This window comes from Camelus bactrianus, chromosome 5, assembly GCF_048773025.1.
Source record: "Camelus bactrianus isolate YW-2024 breed Bactrian camel chromosome 5, ASM4877302v1, whole genome shotgun sequence".
Lineage (NCBI taxonomy): Eukaryota > Metazoa > Chordata > Mammalia > Artiodactyla > Camelidae > Camelus > Camelus bactrianus.
Window position 1 is genome coordinate 55,102,379 of NC_133543.1, and position 20,779 is coordinate 55,123,157.

Genomic DNA, 20,779 nt, shown 5'->3' on the forward strand with positions numbered 1-20,779 from the left:
AAATTGAGGATTTAGATTTTTTGAAATTACAAATGAAGACATGATCTTGCTATTAAATTATACAATCAGAATGTACAAGTTATGAATGTGAAAATCTTCCTGGAAATAGCAACAATTTGAAATTTTATTGACATGTTTTTGTGTTTGTCTGATTCAGTGAGTCTTTTTCAAAATTTAAGTCTTATCACTATTGTAATCTGTGTGTACTCTTCTCTAGTTCAAAAGAGACCCTTTCTTCCTTCCTTTGAGGAAATCCTGGGTACATAATACTGGGACTTTTCCATAAGATAAGTTCCAGTGATGAGAATACAAAGAGTAATAAGACATACTCTCAAAAAAAAAAAAAAAAAAAAAAGACGTACTCTCAGACCTCAAGGATCTCACTGTCCTACAGTAAAAAGAGTCATATGTATACACAAATATGGTCTTTGTAATAGTAGAGCTAGGTACACGGGTTCCCAGATATGGAAAATAGTGAAAGGAGATTAAGGGAGGACTTCAGGATAGAAAGAGTTTAGAGGGTAAATTTAACCTATAAACTAGAAGAAGGTACCTGTCATTCTTATTTTCTTGTTGATTCTTGTAGTACTAGATTCATTCCCTACTCATTTTCTTACAGATTTTTAAAGTACTGTATATTAAATTTAAAACTTTAATGAACACCTTTTGTTAGATATGGCAGTAACATCCCCTGGTCATCAAGTAAAACTCTCTGTTTTATATATACTGAAAATATTTTTCTCTTTTTATTTTGAATCTTCCATGTGATTTTTAGTTTTAAAAAAAATGGAACCCTGTTCTTGTGACACTTTTGTGGCATTACCTCCAGCAACAGTTGATAATAGGATTATTTTTGGAAAAAATTCAGATAGACCCTGTGATGAAGTACAGGAGATAGTTTTTTTTCCTGCTGCAGTTCATGACAACCTGAAAGAACTTCTTAAGGTAGGTGAAATACATGTTTTATTAGCAATATTTTTCTTTAAAAATATGAAAAACAGGGTTAGTTTGTTTTTTAAAAAAATCATTAGCTGGCTATTTGTAGAAGTTGAAAATTCAGGAATTTAAATTTGAAAAAGAATTTGAATCAGAACTAGATTTCTGGTCTTTTATTTCAGTGATTTGGAGGAAACTGAAATAACATAACAGGAACTGTTAATTCTTTTTTTATGCTCAAAATATGTATTTCTTTATTTCTGCCTATAATTGTTAATTCTTTGATCAAATATTTGAATACTTACCATATGCAAACATGTTGAATAGAACAAAGGGATTTAAAGCCTACTGTCAAGATTGGTTCTGTCTTCTAGGAGCTTAGAGTCTAGCTGAGGAATAGGATGTATATGTAACTAGCACCGTTATAAAGAAGGCTAGTTTAAATGCTGAATTTAACTAAGAGCAGCAAGCTGTGACAGCAGTGGAGAATTCAGACTAGGAATCAAGGGAGGCTTCACCAGGAGTTGAGGTTTCAGCTAGAGTTTGATGGGCAAAAAGGATTCTGATTGTTGGGGAACAGGAAAACTCATCCCAGACTCTGGAAATAACAGTTTTATCATCAAAGAAGGTTATTTGGATCCAGTGATAACACTGTAGATGCTACATACTTTATGCAGTCATTTGATAGTGTACACGTTAATTAAAGGATCCTTTAAAAATTTTATAAAAAATTCCTTTTAGCATGGAACTTTAAGTAAAATTTTCACATCATGCTTTTATTGCTATGTATTTTTTAGACTTCATTTTATTGATATTCTAATACCAAAATATATAGGTGTTTTATGCATACAGTTGTTTCTCCATATGTGCAAGGGATTGGTTCCAGAACCACCTTAGATACCAAAATCCAGTTATACTCAAGTCCCTTATATAAAATGGTATATAAATGCATATAACCTACGCACATCCTCCTGTATATTTTAAATTATCTCTAGATTACTTATAACACAATATGGATGGTATGTAAATAGTTGTTAATACTATGTGAATAGTTGCCAGCAAGTGGCAAATTCAGGGTTTGCTTTTGGGAATTTTCTGGAATTTTTTTTCCCAAATATTTTCAATCTATGTTTGGTTGAATCTGTGGATATGGAACCCGTGGCATGGAAGGCTGACTGTACTAGGCCATTTTTCCTTTTGCTGAGGCTATTTATTCATCTTGGATCCATTTCTACCTTGTCTCTTCGTGTTTAAGTCTCATCTATCCTATAACCAGCAGTTCTCATTCTTTTCACTGCTGTGAACATACCCGATGGGTGACTTCCACATGTGACATGGGCTTCTATGGCAATCACATGTATTTAAGGGCTACCATATATGGAACTTATATCACTAAATGGAAGAAACATTGCACATTGAGTTTGAGATCTGCTTCCTTATGCTTCAACTCATATACATCTTCCTCTACAAAATATTTCAAGATTTTACAACTAGAAACTATCCCTTCTCCTGAGCTTCTGCTAGCACCTCATCTTCGCTTTTCTTCATGCCCCTTATACTTTATATTTCATTATATTTTAGTTAATGTACAAGTCTTCATTTCTTGAAAGTAAGATCTGTATCTGATTCATCTTTGTAAGTAACATCTCTTTGTAGAGTGCTTTATTGTAGGAGATGCTTAGCAAATACCTGAATGAATAAATGTTCTAGGGTCAGTTCTGAAGGTTTTAAGGGTAATATCTTTATTATTGAAAATTTCAATTTATAATTATTTATCTCTGTCATAATGGTCATGTCTTCTGATTGATTTTATTATTCTAGATTATGATAACTTTTCTTTTTTGGTTTTATGCTTGTTGCTATGACTTTCTTTACAGTGTACTTACATAGAAATTGATCAAGTTCCTGAAACATACGCTATTGTCCTTAGTCGCCCAGCTTGGTTATGGGGGGCAGAAATGGGAGCCAATGAGCATGGAGTATGCATTGGGAATGAAGCCGTATGGGGAAGAGAAGAAGTCTGTGATGAAGAGGCACTACTAGGCATGGACCTTGTCAGGTTATTTTTTTTGTTATATTTTTGCACTATAGAACTTGTCTAAATTTTAAATTTTGGTGTAAGTCTTAACATCTTTTATCTTCCATTTTTTCATTTTTTGGACTTTGATACTTTACAGTTTGTGTTAAAAAATGCTTCAGAATATAGATAGGCAATTTCAAGACTCTCAATTAATATGATTAATTGGGAGACGGGAATGAGTTGAAAATTATGATTCACTGGAAGTTCCTAACAGACTTTATCAGACTGTAGCTAATTCTCATAATCACCTTATTAGGTATTATTATTATCCTAATTTTACAGATGAGCTACCTGAGGTTCAGAGATAAAGCAACTTGCCAATAAGTTACCAAGTTGGAATTTGAACATTGATCTTTTTGACTCCAAAAACTTTGTTTTCATGATTCTAAGCTGACTTCAGAAGGAATAGTTTAGAATTGGATTTCAGTGTATCTGTTAACTTGAAAGAATTTTTACAATATAAACATAAAATCTCATGTATGAAATTATTTAAGAAAATAGAAATTTATTTTAATCTGAGAACTTTAATGTTTTCATTTTAGACTTGGCCTTGAAAGAGCTGATACAGCGGAAAAAGCCCTCAATGTCATTGTTGATTTATTAGAAAAATATGGCCAGGGTGGAAACTGTGCAGAGGGTAGGATGGTATTTAGCTATCACAACAGTTTCCTGATAGCTGATAGGAATGAAGCCTGGATTCTGGAGACAGCAGGGAAGCACTGGGCAGCAGAAAAAGTACAAGGTATGGACAACTTTTCATGATTTAATTTGTTTTATAATTAATAAATACCCCTTAATTGCAGACATTTCCTTTCATTATTTTTCAGAATCTATAATGCAGTGTAATGAAGGGTTGTACTGGAGGGGAAATGAAACAATTTGAAAGAACATCCAGTGAAAGAGCATTATAAAGAGCTTTCTTGAAAAAGAGGAAAAGATGGTGTTATCTCTTTTTCATATATATGATATTAATTTCATATAACCTGTATACATTTTCTGTGCAGTAGCTAATGGCTGTTTTATAGTACTTTTTTACTTTTTAATAAAGTGAAACCCTTTCTTTATCATTTTTTCCTCTTTTAACTTTGGGATGAACTCCAGAATTTTATCACGTGTGGGTATAGAGGTGAGGAAAGGGGAATGTTGTTGGGGACTGGTGACTGTAGGTTAGTGATTAGAAAAAATATGTTGATACAGTATGTTGATACAGTAATAAAGTGTAAAAATTTGATGTCATTGAGTAAATAATACAATTGATTGTTTTAGAATGCTTTGCCTTTTTTTCTTGATTTCTTTGTGATCATATATTTCTCTAATTTTTAAAATGAGCAGATCCAGAGATGTGAAGTGATTTACTGAAGGCAGTGAATGAAAGATTTAGAATTTAAATCTTTTTATCTTGATTCTCAGTTCAGTATTCTTTCACTAGAGTACAGCCTTGTGCTCAAGCATGATCACATACTTCTTGTGGACTTACCTGCTGGATCTCATAGTTTTACAGGGACGATAAGATGCGCCTGTGAAAATGCTAAATGGTGTATGAATGATACATACATTTTAAATCTGTTTTAAAACATTATCAATTTTCATTTATCATTATGATCTGTAAAGAACAAGCTTTTATTATTACTTCTATTTTGTATTTTAGTTGAAAATTTTGTTATAACTTAGCATCATGATATTTTTAGAAGCCTTATATTTCTGTTCTAAACTTGGCTTATGACTATTTTTTCTAAAGTAGCCATATAAAAGACTAACATCCAGAATATGTAAAGAACTCTCAAAGCCCAACGGTAAAAAGACAATCCAACTAGAAAAAAGGGCAAAAGACATGAAGAGACATTTCACCAAAAGGGATATAAAGATGTCAAAACAGTACATGAAATGATGTTCAGTATCATTAGTCACTAGGGAAATGCAAACTAAAACCACAATGAGATATCACCACACCTCTATCTGAATGGTTAAAAATTTTAAAATAACACTACTGAGTGCTAGTGAGAATGTGGAGAATGGATCACTGATACATTGCTAGTAAGAATCTATAGCCACTCTGGAAAATAGTTTGGGAGCTTAAAAAAAAAAAACTAATATGCAACTACTATTGCATATTGCAATCTTATGCCTTTATCCCAGAGAAATAAAATTTTAATTTACACAAAAGAACTGTACATGAATATTTATAGCAGCTTTTTCCACGATAACCAAAAACTGGAAACAATCTAGATGTCCTTTAACTTGTGAACGTTTAAACTGTGGTACATCCATACGAGGGAGTACTACTCAGCAATAAAAAGGAATGAAAAACTGTTGATACATACAGTAACCTAGATTAATCTTTGGAGAATCAAACTGAGTAAAAAAAAGCCAACAGGTTATATATTGTATGATTTATATAATATTCTTGGAATGACAATTATAGAAGTGGATAACAGATAGTTGCCTGGGGTTAATGAGGGAGTAGGCATGGGAGATGAGTGTGGCTGTGAAAGGGCAACATGCGTGATCTTTGTGATATTCTGTATCTTGACTATATGGATACCAGAATTTTGGTTGTGGTATTATACAAGACATTACCATTGGGAGAGATGGTATAAAGGTATATCAGATCTCTCTATTACTTCTTACAGCTGCATGTGAATCTGTAGTTACCTCAAAGTAAAAAGCTTAATTTAAAAAAAGTAATTCAGTTATCTTTTTGGGTTTGTAGTAGATGCATGTGGTACAACATTTAGAAGTCTATATTTACGTTGAAATACTGATTAAGGATCATAATGTATAGATAGGTACATTAAATATGAATTTTCTTTTCCTTTCTCTTCTTTTTTGAATAGAGGGAGTTCGTAATATTTCTAATCAGCTTTCTATAACGACCAAGATTGATCGGGAACACCCAAACATGAGAAACTATGCTAAGCAGAAAGGTTGGTGGGATGGTAAAAAGGAGTTTGATTTTACTGCAGCATATTCTTACCTTGACACAGCCAAGATGATGATTTCACCAGGCAGGTACTGTGAAGGCTACAAGCTTCTGAATAAACACAAAGGTAATTTTATCATTGAAATAATACAGAATGAAAGATTGTATTTTGTGTAGATATAATGTGGGTATGATAAAATCTCACTTTTTGAGGAATTACTTTAAGTAAAGATACAGTTTTATTAAAACTGAAAACATTGTGATATTGTAAGCTGTTTTTTGAGATGAGTAAAGTGCTGTATAATTGTGAGAGAGTAATGATTCTTTTTGATGGACAGGTTCAGATTTATAATCCTCAGACCCTTTCTTTAGTTCTTACTAGTATTCTTAAAACCAAATTGGGATTACTTTTCCTCTCAGAAGGAACATGGAGACAATCGTCTTTTGACTATTGCTGCTGCTTCTTTCATTTATCTTTTGATAGTACCCTTGTTGGTTATTTTCTAACCAAAGAAGTTATATCTGGAATTGATCAAAAAGACAAACTGAGCAGATGTAAGAATTCCCCCTTTCCACTCCTAAACTCTAGAAATGTTGAATAAAGTATTTAAACATTAAGGACATGTATAGCTAGGTTCAAACACAAGAAGAGAAAATCACTATGTACCAAAAATAGAGAACCCATAGTGTCAGCAAGATTAGAGATGTCTCTTCCTCATGCAGTCCTCCTCTTCTTTGTGTCAAAGAGAGGACTGTGGACCAGATATACGCCTTAGAGGCTAGTTTTAACATCCGTGAGGATGTAGGTGCCTAGGTGAAAGACCTATTTGGGGATCAGGAACTGGACCACTTACCAGATTACTATTCTGCTCCTTGCTCAGAATCCTATCCTGGATTTGAGCTATCTGCTGTCCCAGGTATTGGTCAGTATACTCTCTTGTGAGAGACTGAACTCTGAACTACATATATTTTGTAGGCTCAGCTGGGGCTACCTCTGCTGTGCTGAGAAACAAACTGGTTGGGAACAAGTAAGCCATATGGAATCCCAACATATCTGTGTCTCTATACCCACTATGTGAATATTTAGTATGACAGATATTCAGATTTTACTCTAATCTCCCATCTAGATGAGAAATCTGCTATAATGAATCTGCATGTAACTGCCACAGAAAATGTTTAAGTTACATTGACATTCAGATGAAAGGATGTAGTTTCTACATTTGCTTCGGACAGTTTCTATTGCTGTGTCCTCAAATTCACTGATCATTTTGTCTGTAGTATCTAATATGCTGTTAATCTCATCTAGTGATATTTTCATTTCAGATGTTATGTTTTTCATCTCTATATGTTCCACTTGGTTCTTATTCTAAATAATCTCATGGATTGTTTAGAAGTGTGTTATTAATTTCCAAATATCTGGGAGTTTCCTAGATATCTTATTATTTTTGATTTCTAATTCAAAATCATTAAACTCAGATTACATACTCTTTAGGATTTCAGTCCTTTTAAATTTGCTGAGACTTATTTTATGGTTTAGCATATAGTCTATTTTGATGTACAAAATATACATCTTGGAATTGCCAGGTGTAGTATTTTTATAAATATCAATTAGATCAATTAGGTCAAGATGGTTATTGTGATCATCTGTGTCTTTAGTAATTTTTTTTTCTTGTTGTATGTATTACTTTGAGAAGAGTGCAAAAATCTCCAATTATGTTTATGGAATTGTGTGTTTCTTCCTTTAATTCTCTCAGTTTTTGCTTAATATATTTTAAAGCTCTGTTATTATGTATATACACATTTATAATTGTTTTATCTTTCTGGTGAATTGGCCCTTTTACCTTCATGAAATGTTATTTCTCACTGTTAATACTCTATCTTGAAGTCAATTTTAGCCTAGTCTTCCTCTGCTTTTGTTTACATGACATATATTCACCTATCCATCTGCTTTCAAACTATCTGTATCTTTATATTTAAACCACATTTCTTGCAAAAAACAATAGTTTTATCTTTTAAAAATCCATTCTGATAAGTTTTGCCTTTTAATTAGAATCTATAGTTCATTAGCATTTCATGTAGAGTGGTTCTGGTTCCAGATAAGTGGTATAAATACACTCCACCCTATCTCTCTTTCTGACTGTAACCAAATACCTGGGGGCAGCTTTCTGAGGATTCTTAAATGTAAAAAGGAGCAGGCAATATGAGAAAGAAACTAGAACTCACCAAGTATGAATTGATCCAGCAGTGAGTTTTATGGCTTTTTCCTTCCATTATCACCTTGCCTGGTTTCAAATAGTACGAATCCTGAAATTACGACAGTGTAGAGAGAAAGTAAACCCAAAGTCTCATAACATAATGTTATAATCCAAATGATACAATACAAGATTACCCAATATGTGAAAACCAGGAAAATCTCATCAACTTGGAAGGGAAGAGACAATCAACAGATACCAACCACAAGATGATATAGATGTTGGGATTATCAGATGAAGACTTACAGCTGCTACTTTAAGTGTGACTATTCCTGATATGAATGGAAGGGTAAAACATCTTGACAGAAATAGAAGCTATAAAAAAGAACTAAGTGGAAATTTTACAATTGAAAAACACAGTAACTGGAGTAAAGAATTCATTTGATTGGCTCAGTAGCAGAATGGCTATGACAGAGGAAAGAGAGACCTTAAAAATAAATCTGCAGAAATTATCCAGTGTGAACAACAGAGAGAAAAAAGATTGAAACAAACAGAACAGAGCCTTAGGGATTGTGGGATAATACCCAGACATCTAGTATTTGTATCATCAGAGTCTCAGAAGGAGAGAAGGGTATGATGTGGAAAAGTTTTGTAATAAATAATGGCTGAAAACTTCTCAATATGGCAAAAGCCTTAAGTTTAGAGAGTCAGGGTAGTGAGCAAACCTCAAACATTATAGACTCAAAGAAATTTATGACTAAGTGCACAAACTGCTGAAAACCAAAGACAAAAATAAAAAATCTTAAAAGCGGCTAAAGAAAAACACATTATATATAGGTAAAAAATGATTTCTGTGAGTTTTTCATTATAAACTATAGATGTGTAAAGGCAGTGAAACAACATTTTTAAAGCTCTGAAAGAAAAAATCTGTCAAGCCAGAATTCTATATTCAGCTAAAATATTCTTCAGAAATGAAGGGGAGATAAAAACATCCTGACATCTAGGAAAACTAAGAGACTTTGTTGCCAGTAGCCCTGCTCTAAATGAAGTGCTAAAGGGAGTTTTTTCGATAAAAGAGAAGTAATACTACAGGGAAACAAGGAAATTCAGCAGTGAAGGAGGAGCCACAGAAATGGTAAATGTAATACTGCGTTTCCCTTCTTAAGACCTTAAAATACGTCTGACAGTTATAAGCCAAAATTACATCCCTAGAATGCAGTGATAATCACACTATCAAGAGGGGAATGCATATGGTGGTAAGATTTCTGCATTGTACTTGAAGTTGTAAAATACTGGTTCTTGTAAATAGAAAATATAGTTATATATATTGTAACCCTAGAGCAACTATTTAAAAAGCTACACAATAAGAAATAGAAAAAAACCCAACACACAAGTTAAAATGGAATACTAAGAAAATATTCAAAAAGAAGGCAGGAAAAGGGGAAATTTTGTTCCAAGTTTATAATTATCTGAGGGAGGGCTGGTCTGATAGGAGCTTACTCAGCCTAAATGAAAGCAGAACTCCTTCCCATGTTATTTAATATTCTATGATGTTATTTTACTTATAAAAATAAATATATTCACATCATTCAAAGTTCAGAGATACAGAAGAGTTTACAGTGAAGTTGCTCCCTTTTACCCTATCCTTGGATATTCAGTTCTTTTTCCTAAGGGCAATTTCTTATATATTCTTTCAGGGATGATGTATGCCTAATGAAACACATATTCTTTGTTCTCTTTTGTTACAGAAACAGTAGCATGCCATACACAACTTGCTGCACATAACTTTTCTTTGGTTAGCAATATATAATGTAGATCATTCTATTTTAATATATACAGAAACTTTTCATTTTTTTTAGCAGATGCATAGTATTCTATTATTTTGGTATCTTATTTATTTCCATATGGCTGTATCTTATGATTATATAGTAAAGATTGATTGTATGAATCATTACTTAGTTGACAAATTCCCTGTTATTTAGGCTATTTTTAGTTTTTCATTACAGAAGATTATACAACATGCGTATAGCTTACTTATTTTCACATCCATGATTATTTTCCTAGAATAACTTTCTAGAAGTAGAATGTGGGGTCAAAGCATGTGAATGTTTTAAGGCTTCTGAAACACGCTGCCAAAATGACCACTAGAAAAGTTGCATCAATTTAAATTTCTACCAGCAATATCTGAGTGCTGATTTTCTAAGATATTTACTAAAATGGGATATTATTTTTGTTCACCTTGAGAAATTTTGGAGGCAAAAATGGCATGTTGGTATTTTAAATTATATTTCTCTTACTAATGAGATTAGACATATTTTTATATTTATTGAAAATTTATGATTTTAAAATAAATTGCCTATTTATTAATGTATTTTTCCCATTTTTATACTTGGTTACTACTAACCCTTAAAAATAACTTGTACCTTTGTCTGTTTGCCTCCAAATAATTCCAGAAAAATAACTTTTATTTACAAGCTTATTGATTGGAAGATAACTTTTAAAAGGGTCATTTCACTAATAAAAATATGTGGCTGATATATCCTCCTTCACTTGAAGGATAAAATGGTCTTAAATCAATCAGAAATTAACTACTAAGAGATAGAGCAGTCAGTGATTGAAATTTGCTTCTCAGGTGTTCATTAAGCAAATTAATTATATTTATGACAGAAAAAAGTTTGTGACAATGTTTTCAGAATGCCTTAACATCATTGTTTTCAAAGTATTTAATAGCTTACATTTTAATTTCCAGGAGAATGTCATATTATTTGAAAAGTTTTCTATAAAATTTCTTAATGTTAGTTTGTCATTTTTTAAGTAGGTTATTTAAATGACCTTTTTTCAGGTAGACAGATATGTAGAAAATGCTAAAATATGTTATTCTAAGGATTTTGATTTTAGATTTATTATGATTGTAAAAGTAGAGACAGAATACTGGTTGCAGCAACACCAACTCCCATTTATTTAAAAAGTAGATAAATGCAGACACTGTGCTAAGTGATTACATTATTTCCTTTAAGCAACATGTGAAGTATGCATTCATTTTATAAACGAGGAAACTGTGCTCTTCAATTATCACCTTATGAAACTGAAAAAAATAGACTCTTATTTGTCTTTGTATTTCTCTCAGCACCTAGTACAGTGTCTTGCACTTGTATGTATGTGCTTAGTATGTTTTTGATCAAATTAACAAAGAATTGTTAGTTGAATTAAATTGTAATTTGCAGATAGTTTAACAAAGATCATTGTTGTATCTTTTTTTTTTTTCTGGCAATAAACCTAAAGTCTCAGGACATCAAATTAGCAGGTGTTCTTAAAAAAATGAAGAATAGCAACACTTAATTAAGGTGGAGAGGAAAATGTCAAGAATCATAAAGTTTAGGGTGATTGGACAAAAGGAAGAAAAAGTAGGTAGAAATAATTATAAATTAATTAGCCACTGCATCATAATAATTAGTTCTATTATATTTAACTACAGAATAACTGAATTATAGATTTGAAATGCATATATGATTATAGTAATAGACGCATCTGACATGAAACTTATTTTTCCCCCAAGTATAAAGTACAGTGCATCCAGCTTTCTGTGCTTTCCCAAAGAATAATGTCTTTGCAGTACTTTTATAGAAAATTGTCTACTACTACATTATGTCTAATTTTTCCTATGATTTTTCTAGATGGAAGAGCCTATCTATCTTCTTTCCAACTATTCCTATTTGATAGCTATTAACTGTGTTGTATGTACACCCAAATTGTATCTATATTCACTCATGTATTTTAAATAACTAGTTTAAATTGCAGTGAAATTGTACCCTATGTTTTGCATTCATTTTACTGAACCCTACCACTGCAGCCTCAGTACTTATTCAATGCTTGCTAGTGGATTACTTACAGCTATCCTACTCAAGTGATCATGTAAATCCTTCTTTCATTTTGAGAATTGTAGGTTTTGAATATAGAAAACACTTTCATGATACCTCTGTTATCACAGTGTTATGGTTCTGACACTGTTTTCATTAAAATTTGCCATTTATAGGAATTTATATTTGAATTATTCTAAAATCTCACTAGGTGTGGAAGCTGTGTGTCTGATAGGTAGGAATGGATAGCTTTTGCTTTATTGTTTAGTTTTCATTTTAAGGGCTATTTGGGGGTATATCCTCTTTTTTCTTGCTGCATTTTCCCAAAAATAGCAGAAAGATATTTCTCCCGTAACAAGTTATCTGTACACTATTTTTCTTGAATTTGAAGTTATGGCTATATTATGGAGAAACTGAAAATTTGCTATTAACACAAAACACTAGGTAGCATAAAACATAACATAAAACAAACTTACGTGATTAACTGAGGGTGGAACATTAGATTGTTTTATATGGAAATCAATTTTATTTTAATTTGAAATGTCACAAAATCACAGTTTGGGTGCAGGCTTGATGTATGGTTTTTTCTTTTAATTATTCCCATATATCATGGGAATTAGGGGGAAATTTTTGCTTTTCATTCTTTCTTTGTTAGTATTTTCATTTTTTTCCCTTTACTGTCATTGTAGTAGGGTTTGGGGAGAGAGAAAACAAATACCTGTGCTCAGCCAACTATTTTAAATGAAAGTTATTTCTTTCTTTAGAAATAATTTTAATGAAATAATTAAACATTTCCATATAAAGTATCTGAAAATATATTATCTGATGGCAGGGAACTATATGTTTTGTGTTTTAAACTGTACTTGTTACATTATGGGTCTACCACATTCATTACCATTATTAAGAAATTGATACTATTTGAGGGTAAAAAGAGACTGATGTATTTAATAAATGGGAGGCATAAAAGTGGAGTGGTTAAAAGCACAAAGCTGGACATCTGCTTCTGGTTAACAAGGAGTAGCTAGTATTAGACTAACCTCCCACCAAGAATAAGAAGCTGGAAAAAAAAAGCTGGAAGAATAAAATTCACTGTTTGAAGACATGGGTGAACTCCCAAAACAGGACGTGAGAGGCCTAGATCCAGGAGATTGAGAAAAGACTGTCTACTCTCTGAGAAGAGCCTGACCTTCTATGTTGCAGTTTCTCCTTAAAGCAGTTGTTGTCTTCTAAGCAGCTTCTTTTAAAAAAAATTTTTTTAATTGAAGTATAATCAGTTTACAATGTTGTGTCAATTTCTGGTGTACAGCACAATGCTTCAGTCATACATGAATATACATATATTTGTTTTTAGATTCTTTTTCACTGTAAGCTACTGCAAGATATCGAATATAGTTTCCTGTGCTATACAGTATAAACTTGTTTACCTATTTTGTATGTACGAGTCAATATCTACAAATTTCGAACTCCCAATTTATCCCTCCCCTCACCCTTCCCCCCGATAACCATAAATTTGTTTTCTATGTCTGTGAGTCTGTTTCTGTTTTGTAAATAAGTTTGTTTGTCTTCTTTTTTTTTAGATTCCACATATGAGTGATATTGTATGGTATTTTTCTTTCTTTTTCTGGCTTAATTCACTTAGAACGACATTCCCCAGGGCCATCCATGTTGCTGCAAATGGCATTATTTTATCATTTTTTATGGCTGAGTAGTATTCCATTGTATAAATATACCACAACTTCTTTATCCAGTCGTCTGTCAGTGAACATTTAGGTGGCTTCTGTGTCTTGGCTATTGTAAATAGTGCTGCTGTGAACATTGGGGTGCATGTATCTTTTTTGGATTAGATTTTCCTTTGGATATGTGCCAAAGAGTTGTATTGCTGGATCATATGGTAAGTCTACTTTTAGTCTTTTGAGGCATCTCCATACTGTTTTCCATACTGAAATCAAGAGAAAGCAGACAGTGGAAACTGACCCACTGGGTTTCTACAAATTAGCTACAAATTGGATACAGACTTAAAAATTAGTGTGTTTTATATGTTCAAGAAAATTAGATGAAAAGTTGGAGAACTTCACCAGAAAACTGAGATCGATAAAAGAGAACCAAATGGAAATAATAGAACTGTAAATTTATAAAAACTGAAATTATGAGTTTAATAGAGTAGTTTAACAACAGATTAGATATAGCAGAAGAAAAAAATAGATGAATTGGAAGATCACTAGAAAATTTCCTGATTGAAACAGAGATAAAAATTCGGAAAATATAGGCAAGAGTGTGACAGCCATATAGGACTCACTGAAAGGTTCTCACATATATGTGGTTGGAGTTCTAGCAGGAAAGAAGAGAGAGAATATGGAGAGGCAAAAGCAAGATTTGAAAAGATACTGGGCAAGAATTTTCCCAAACTAATAAAAGGCATCAAGCCACAGCTTCAAGAAGCTCTAAAAATCCCAAGAATAAATAAAAAGAAACCACACCTGAGCACGTCATAGTAAGATTGCTAAAGGGGGAAAATAAACAGAAAATGAAATCTTAAAAGCAGTCAGAGAGAAACTATGTTATCTTCAAAGGAGCAAATATAAGACTGACTTAACTTTTCAACAGAAGGGAAAGAATCTAGAAGACTAAAATGACACCTTCAGAGTGATGGAGAAAAATGATGACTACCAATTTAGAACTCCATACCCAGTGAAAATATCCTCCAAAAATGAAATTGAAATAAAATGAAGAGAATTCGTCACTAGCAATTGGCACTAAAAGAAATACTAAGGGTCATTATTCTTCAGGCAGAAAAAAATATTTCAGTTAGAAGCAAGGTAAACAGGAGTGAATGAAGAGAGCAACAGAAACAATAAATACGTGGGTAAAACTAAATGAATATTGTCTATTTAAAATACTAATAATTTTTTGACTGAAGACCTTAGCTGCAGTGCTCAAATTCTGTCGTGCATTGATTTCATGCAGTACAAGGGCTGTGGTTCCCCCAGGCTGCTCCTGGCCGGTGACTGAAAATGGTAGGGAGACTAAGGCAGGCCCATTCCTGTGGTCACTGGACTCTTCTGATGCCTGACTTTGAGTCAAGGACTTCCTGAGGGCCTTGCACAGCTTTCTTTAAATGGCGTGGCAATCTGGGTCACTTCTACCCAACAGCTCTTCCCTCTTTACTGAACCCTGGTTCGGACTTCTGTCCCTGTCTGGCTTCCTCCCCGTTTTCTCTCACAGGCCTTTTCCCTCATAAAATCTTTGTACATTTAATCCCATGTTGTGGCATCTACTCCTCAGAAGACCCGCATGAACACAGTAGAATTAAATGTAGGAGAATAGCACAAAAGACAGGAGGCAGTAATTGGAGTTAAAGAATTATAAGGAGGTCCTTGCGTTAACTGATAAGTGGTGAAGAACTAATTTAAGTCAGCCTGTAATAAACTAATAAAATAATAAAAGAATGTATAAATAATAAGCCAACAGAGGAGAAATAGAATAATAAATGCTTGAAAAATTAAAAAGAGGGCAAGAAAGGAGAAAAGGCAGGAAAGAATTGTTGGCATAAATAGAAAACTAATAATAAAACGATTGATTTTGTCCCATGCTGAATTTTTCTTACTTTTTTTAGCATTGATGTCATGCTTTTAGAAGGGCCATTTTCACTGTACCAGAAATGGTTTTCGGCATCTTATATTTACAGTTTTATTTTTTTAATTTAGATTATAATTCTTCTGGAATTATTCTAAAATAAAGTATGAGTTAGGACTCTAGCTTTTTTCTCACTTCTCAAATGATTACCCAGTGATCCCAGCACCACTTTTTAAATGAATTACCTTTTCTCTACAGATTTGAAATGCCAACCAATTTTATCAAATATTAAATCCCTAAGTAAACCCAAGTATAAATTAGATTATTGTATTTGTCCAGTTTTGTTTAGAACAGTGTCAAGGACACACAATAAGTGTTCAAAACTTGCTTTGTAAGACAAAGGACAATATAAGTGAATTTACAATATTGGGTTTTTTTAATGTACCTCCTCATTATTCTGCTTTTTCAGAATTTTCCTGACATTTCTTGACTGTTCATTTTTCAAGGGGAATTTTACCAGCTTCTCCCATATCATTTTTTCCAGCTTCTTCCAAAAGATGCTTTTTGAGGTTTGACTCGGATTGAATTAAAACTATAGATTATTTTAGGGGGGGAATTGACATCTAATAATGTTGCCTTCCTATTCAAGAATAAGAGATGGTTGTCCCTTTATTGAATGTTTCTTTTGTGTTCCTAAGTACACTTTTATAATTTGATTTATCTGGGTTTTCCACAGTGACATTTTGTTGTTGCTGTTAAATCTTTTGTGAACACTCAGCTCTGTGCTAGGCATGGGGCCACATAGTGGCAGGCATGATACATGTGACCCTATGGAACATAGTAACTGGCAGACGGGAGGACACAGGCAAGTAACAAATGATACTGTTCACTATTTGATTGTTTTCCGTTTTTTTACCATTGTAAATCATGTTGCAGTGAGCCTCTTATTTATTATGTTTTGTCTGCATTTCAAAATAATTTCTTTAGGATAGATTATATAAGGGAAGTTGAACCTACAAAATTTGCAATCTCAACCTAAACAGGAAAACTATTTGTCGTTCTCTTCTATAGTGTCTAAACAAATTGTTCCTTAATGAGAACGTTGTTTCAAAATTTCAAATTGTTTTAAATTATTTTTTCATATGTTGATCTTGTATTCTGTGACTTTGCTAAGCTAACTTACTAGTTCTAGGAGGTTTTTAGGGTTTGGGGGGTTTGTTTTGGTTTTAGTTTTGGTTAGACTCCTTGGAATTTTCTCCTATAGACTACCATGTCATCTGCAAATAGGGGCAGTTTTAGTTCTTCTGTTCCAATCTGTATGTTTTTTTATTTCCTCTTCTTGCCTTATTGTGCTGCCTAGGACTTGAGTATTGTATTGAATGAATGGTGAGAGCAGACATCCTTGTCTTGTTCCCAGTCTCAGGGGGAAAGCATTTAGTTGTTTACCATTAACTATATAGTATTAGTTATAGCTTTTTGTATATGTATTGTGTCAAATTTATCAAGTTGAGGTAGTTTTCCTCTATTCCTTGTATGCTAAGTTTTTTTTTTATCATGAATAAATATTGGGGTTTGTCAAATGCTTTTTCTGTGTCAATTGATATGATTCTCTTTTTCCTTTAGCCTGATGGTATGGTAGGTTACACTGATCTTCTAATATTAAACAAAGTTTGTATCTTTGGAATAAACCCAGCTTGGTCATTGTATATAATTCTTTTTATATATTGCTGGGTTCTATTGGCTAATATTTTTGTTGAGGGTTTTTGCATCTATATTCATGAGAGATACTGATCTGTAGTGTTTTGTTTGTACTGTCTTTGCCTGGTTTTGGTATCGGGGTAATATTTGCCTCATTAAATGAGTCAGGAAGTTTTCCCTCCATTTTATTTTCTAGAAGAGATTGTATAGATTTGGAGTTAATTCTTCCTTAACTGTTTGATAGAGTTCTCCAGTGAAACCATCTGGGCCTGAAGATTTCTCTTTTGGGAGTTTTTAAACGACAAAGTCAATTTCTTTGAGAGATATAGGGCTATTCAAATTATCTATTTCATATTGAGTGAGTTTTGGTAATATGTGCTTTTCAAATAATTTCTTCTAAGTTTATAGTTTTTGTGGATAGAATTGTTTGTAGTATTCTCTTATTATGCTTTTAATGTCTGCAGAATCTGTCATGATACCCCTGTTCATTTTTGATGTTGGTAATTTTGTAATTTGTGTCTTCATTCGTTGCTGTCAGTCTATCTAGAGGTTTGTCAGTTTTATTGATCTTTTCAAAGAACTACTTTTTTTTTCATTGACTTTTCTCTGTTGTTTTTCTGCTTTCAATTTTATTGATTTTAAAAAAATTTCTTTGGCCTCAGTATCTTTATTTTTTATTTTATTTTTTCCTTCATTGAAGTATAGTCAGTTTACAATGTTGTGTTAATTTCTGGTGTACAGCATCCATTTCATTCATTTTTGCTCTTATCTTTATAGTTTCCTTCCTGCTTACTTTGGGTTTATTTTGCTCTTCTTTTTCTAGTTTGTTAAGGTGGAAGCCTAGATTACTGATTTCCACTTGACTTTTAAGTTTTTTTCTGAACATTTTGTATTTTTTGCTGGTACTATGGATGGAATATTTTTCTATTATGTTTGTTAATTGGTTGTTTTTGATCTATAAGAAAACTGTTGAGTGTTTTTATTTATTTAATGGGACAATCTCACTGATATTCTATTGTTTTTATAGTTTTAAAATCTATTCTCTTGGGTTTTTAGGTAGGTAATTATATATTTGTGATCCTATTTTAATTTTCTAGTGGAATTGTACTTTTGGAAATGTAAGCTTTATGCAAGCATGTAAAATTAGGAGGTCGTATAAGAAAATTGGGGAGATGTAGGTACTTTAAAAAGTGACCTCATTTTAGTCGCATATCAGCTGGGTAATGAAGCAAAGATCACAAAAAAACTGATGTATGGTAGGAGGGATGCCCATTTTATCTGAATTTTCAGTCTGATGCCCTAAAGTTACAAGGTTTGCACAGGGAAGTAAAAGAGTCTTAAACATAATCACTGATGAAATGCCTATTTGTAAAATTAGTCCTCATTCAAACACCTTTCCTGACTTAGCACTATCTTTTCTCTTCTTTGCTGTCAGCATTTTTGTTGATGTCTCAATTATTATTAAATACTCAGCAACACAGTACAAATAAAATACAAACTGAGAGTCTTATAAAAGATGCAAGATTTTAAGAAGTCCATGAAATTAACATTGGATAACTAAGTCACATACAAAGCCATTGACAAAAAAGGGCAGAGTTAGACCTGTTGACAACTGAAGAAAAACTGAGGCTAACACAACAAAGTGCTTCATAGGAAAATGAATTGAATATTAAAGACTTAAGAGAGGGACTTGAGAAACTTGATGAAGTCCTCATGTATTTCTACAGACATTATCTTTATGATCATGCTGCAATACTCAAAGTCAAATTCTCTTACCATTTTTTTGGAAAAATTACTCGATTCATTTTTTGTTCTAAGACAGCATGTTAAGACTATAATCTAAATTTTGTTAACTATAAGCTTATTTAAATTTATTTTTGTATTTTAATTTTATTTTAAAGACCTAATCAGTCCTTTTCCTCCACTATTCGCCATGAAGTTTTGATCCATATTTTAAATGCGTTGCTTTAAGTGGCTATTTTCTGGTACGAATTTTCTTCTTATAATGAGAATTTCTTACATTTATTCAAAGAAAAGTTTTTAAACCTGTTTTGAAACTCTTCAGAAAAAATCCTTTTTGAATTGTTAACTGTGGTTACCTAAGTTGAAATTGGATCAAGGGACTTCCACTTTATAGTCACAGCTATATATCCATGTGTAAATCTATCAGTATCTATCTATCTGTCTGTCTGTCTGTGTATCTGTCTCTCTATTGCCTAGGACAGTGCCTGACATTAATAAGTTTTCAATAAATATTTGTTGAATGACTGAGAAGTAAACAGAGAAAATTCCATTCTTGCCTTTAGAGATTTTATAATCTAATGGCACAGATGGGACCATTAAAGACAAAAGATGGACATATTCAGACAAAATTTATGACTGTCAATTCTCCCTTTATCACATTAAAACTCCAAATTAAAACCGACTACTAAGCCTAACTGAAATAACCTTTTCTTCTCCATCCATCTTTTGTCCATAACTATTGGCTTATTTAAATCAGTTTTTGTATTTTAACTTTATTTTAAAGACCTACTCAGTCCTTTTCCTCCACTATTTACCATGAAGTTTTGATCCATATTTTAAATGTGTTGCTTTAAGTAGCTATTTTCTGGTACCAATTTTCTTCTGATAAAGACATTGAAATTTTTAAAGTAGTCCAGCAAAACTATGTGCATACAAATTCCATTAGCCAATTATGTCTTTTGCCTCCTGCATTCCCACTCAGGTTACAATTCATTCTTTCATATAAGAGTATTGATGTCAGGCATGGAAATTATTACAGAAAAAATAATTTGTTATTTTGTAAAGAACGTCTTGTATAATATTGGAAACTAAGCACAGTATTCACTTAATATTTGGTTTCCAGAATGGATAGACTCAGTTGATAGTTATTGATATTGTTAGTTAATCGCTAACTACAGACGAAAAAGTTCATAGGGCAGTGAGATTGAATGTATTTTGTATTATTTATTTCTTCTTCTTAGAAATGACAGATTTTACCTGTTATAATGGTTTTGAGACTTTATATATTTTATATTTTAAAAAAATCTTCCTTGCAACAGTGGAGTAACTGAATCATAACAGTTATGATGCAAGGTTTATTTATAGTCAATCTTATTTAATTTACACCTAGACCAGTATCTCATATTATGTATTATCAGTAGAGAAAGCAGTTCATAATTGCAGGATACCAGCCTGCAAATACTATGTATTTGATGGTCTTAAAATTTATTTCCCTAGGGAACATAACTTTTAAAACAATGATGGAAATTCTCCGAGATAAACCAAGCGGTATTAATATGGAGGGAGAATTCCTGACCACTGCAAGCATGGTTTCTATTTTACCTCAAGACTCCAACCTTCCTTGCATTCACTTCTTTACAGGGACTCCTGATCCTGAGAGGTAAGTCACAAAATAACTGTAAACCAGGCAGGGGGTCAGGGAGTAGGGTAAGTCATTAGTCTGTTGATGATTTTGTCTGGCTAAATTTTTGTTACACAAGTACAAGAATGATTTCTGGAT

General features: G+C 32.4%; 1 protein-coding gene across 3 annotated transcripts in view; it reads left to right on the forward strand.

The window, feature by feature from the left end:
* SCRN3 (secernin 3) overlaps nt 1-20,779 on the forward strand; it is a 63,706-nt gene that overhangs the window by 1,426 nt on the left and 41,501 nt on the right. For all 3 annotated transcript variants that reach the window (XR_012507046.1, XR_012507047.1, XM_010960710.3), the window contains exons 2-6: nt 776-945; nt 2,814-2,995; nt 3,559-3,758; nt 5,851-6,063; nt 20,497-20,659. Coding sequence is in view for 1 of the 3 variants with exons in the window: in XM_010960710.3 (XP_010959012.1) it covers nt 787-945; nt 2,814-2,995; nt 3,559-3,758; nt 5,851-6,063; nt 20,497-20,659 (917 nt within the window). In the remaining 2 variants the exon portion in view is untranslated. The remainder of the gene's footprint in view (nt 1-775; nt 946-2,813; nt 2,996-3,558; nt 3,759-5,850; nt 6,064-20,496; nt 20,660-20,779) is intronic.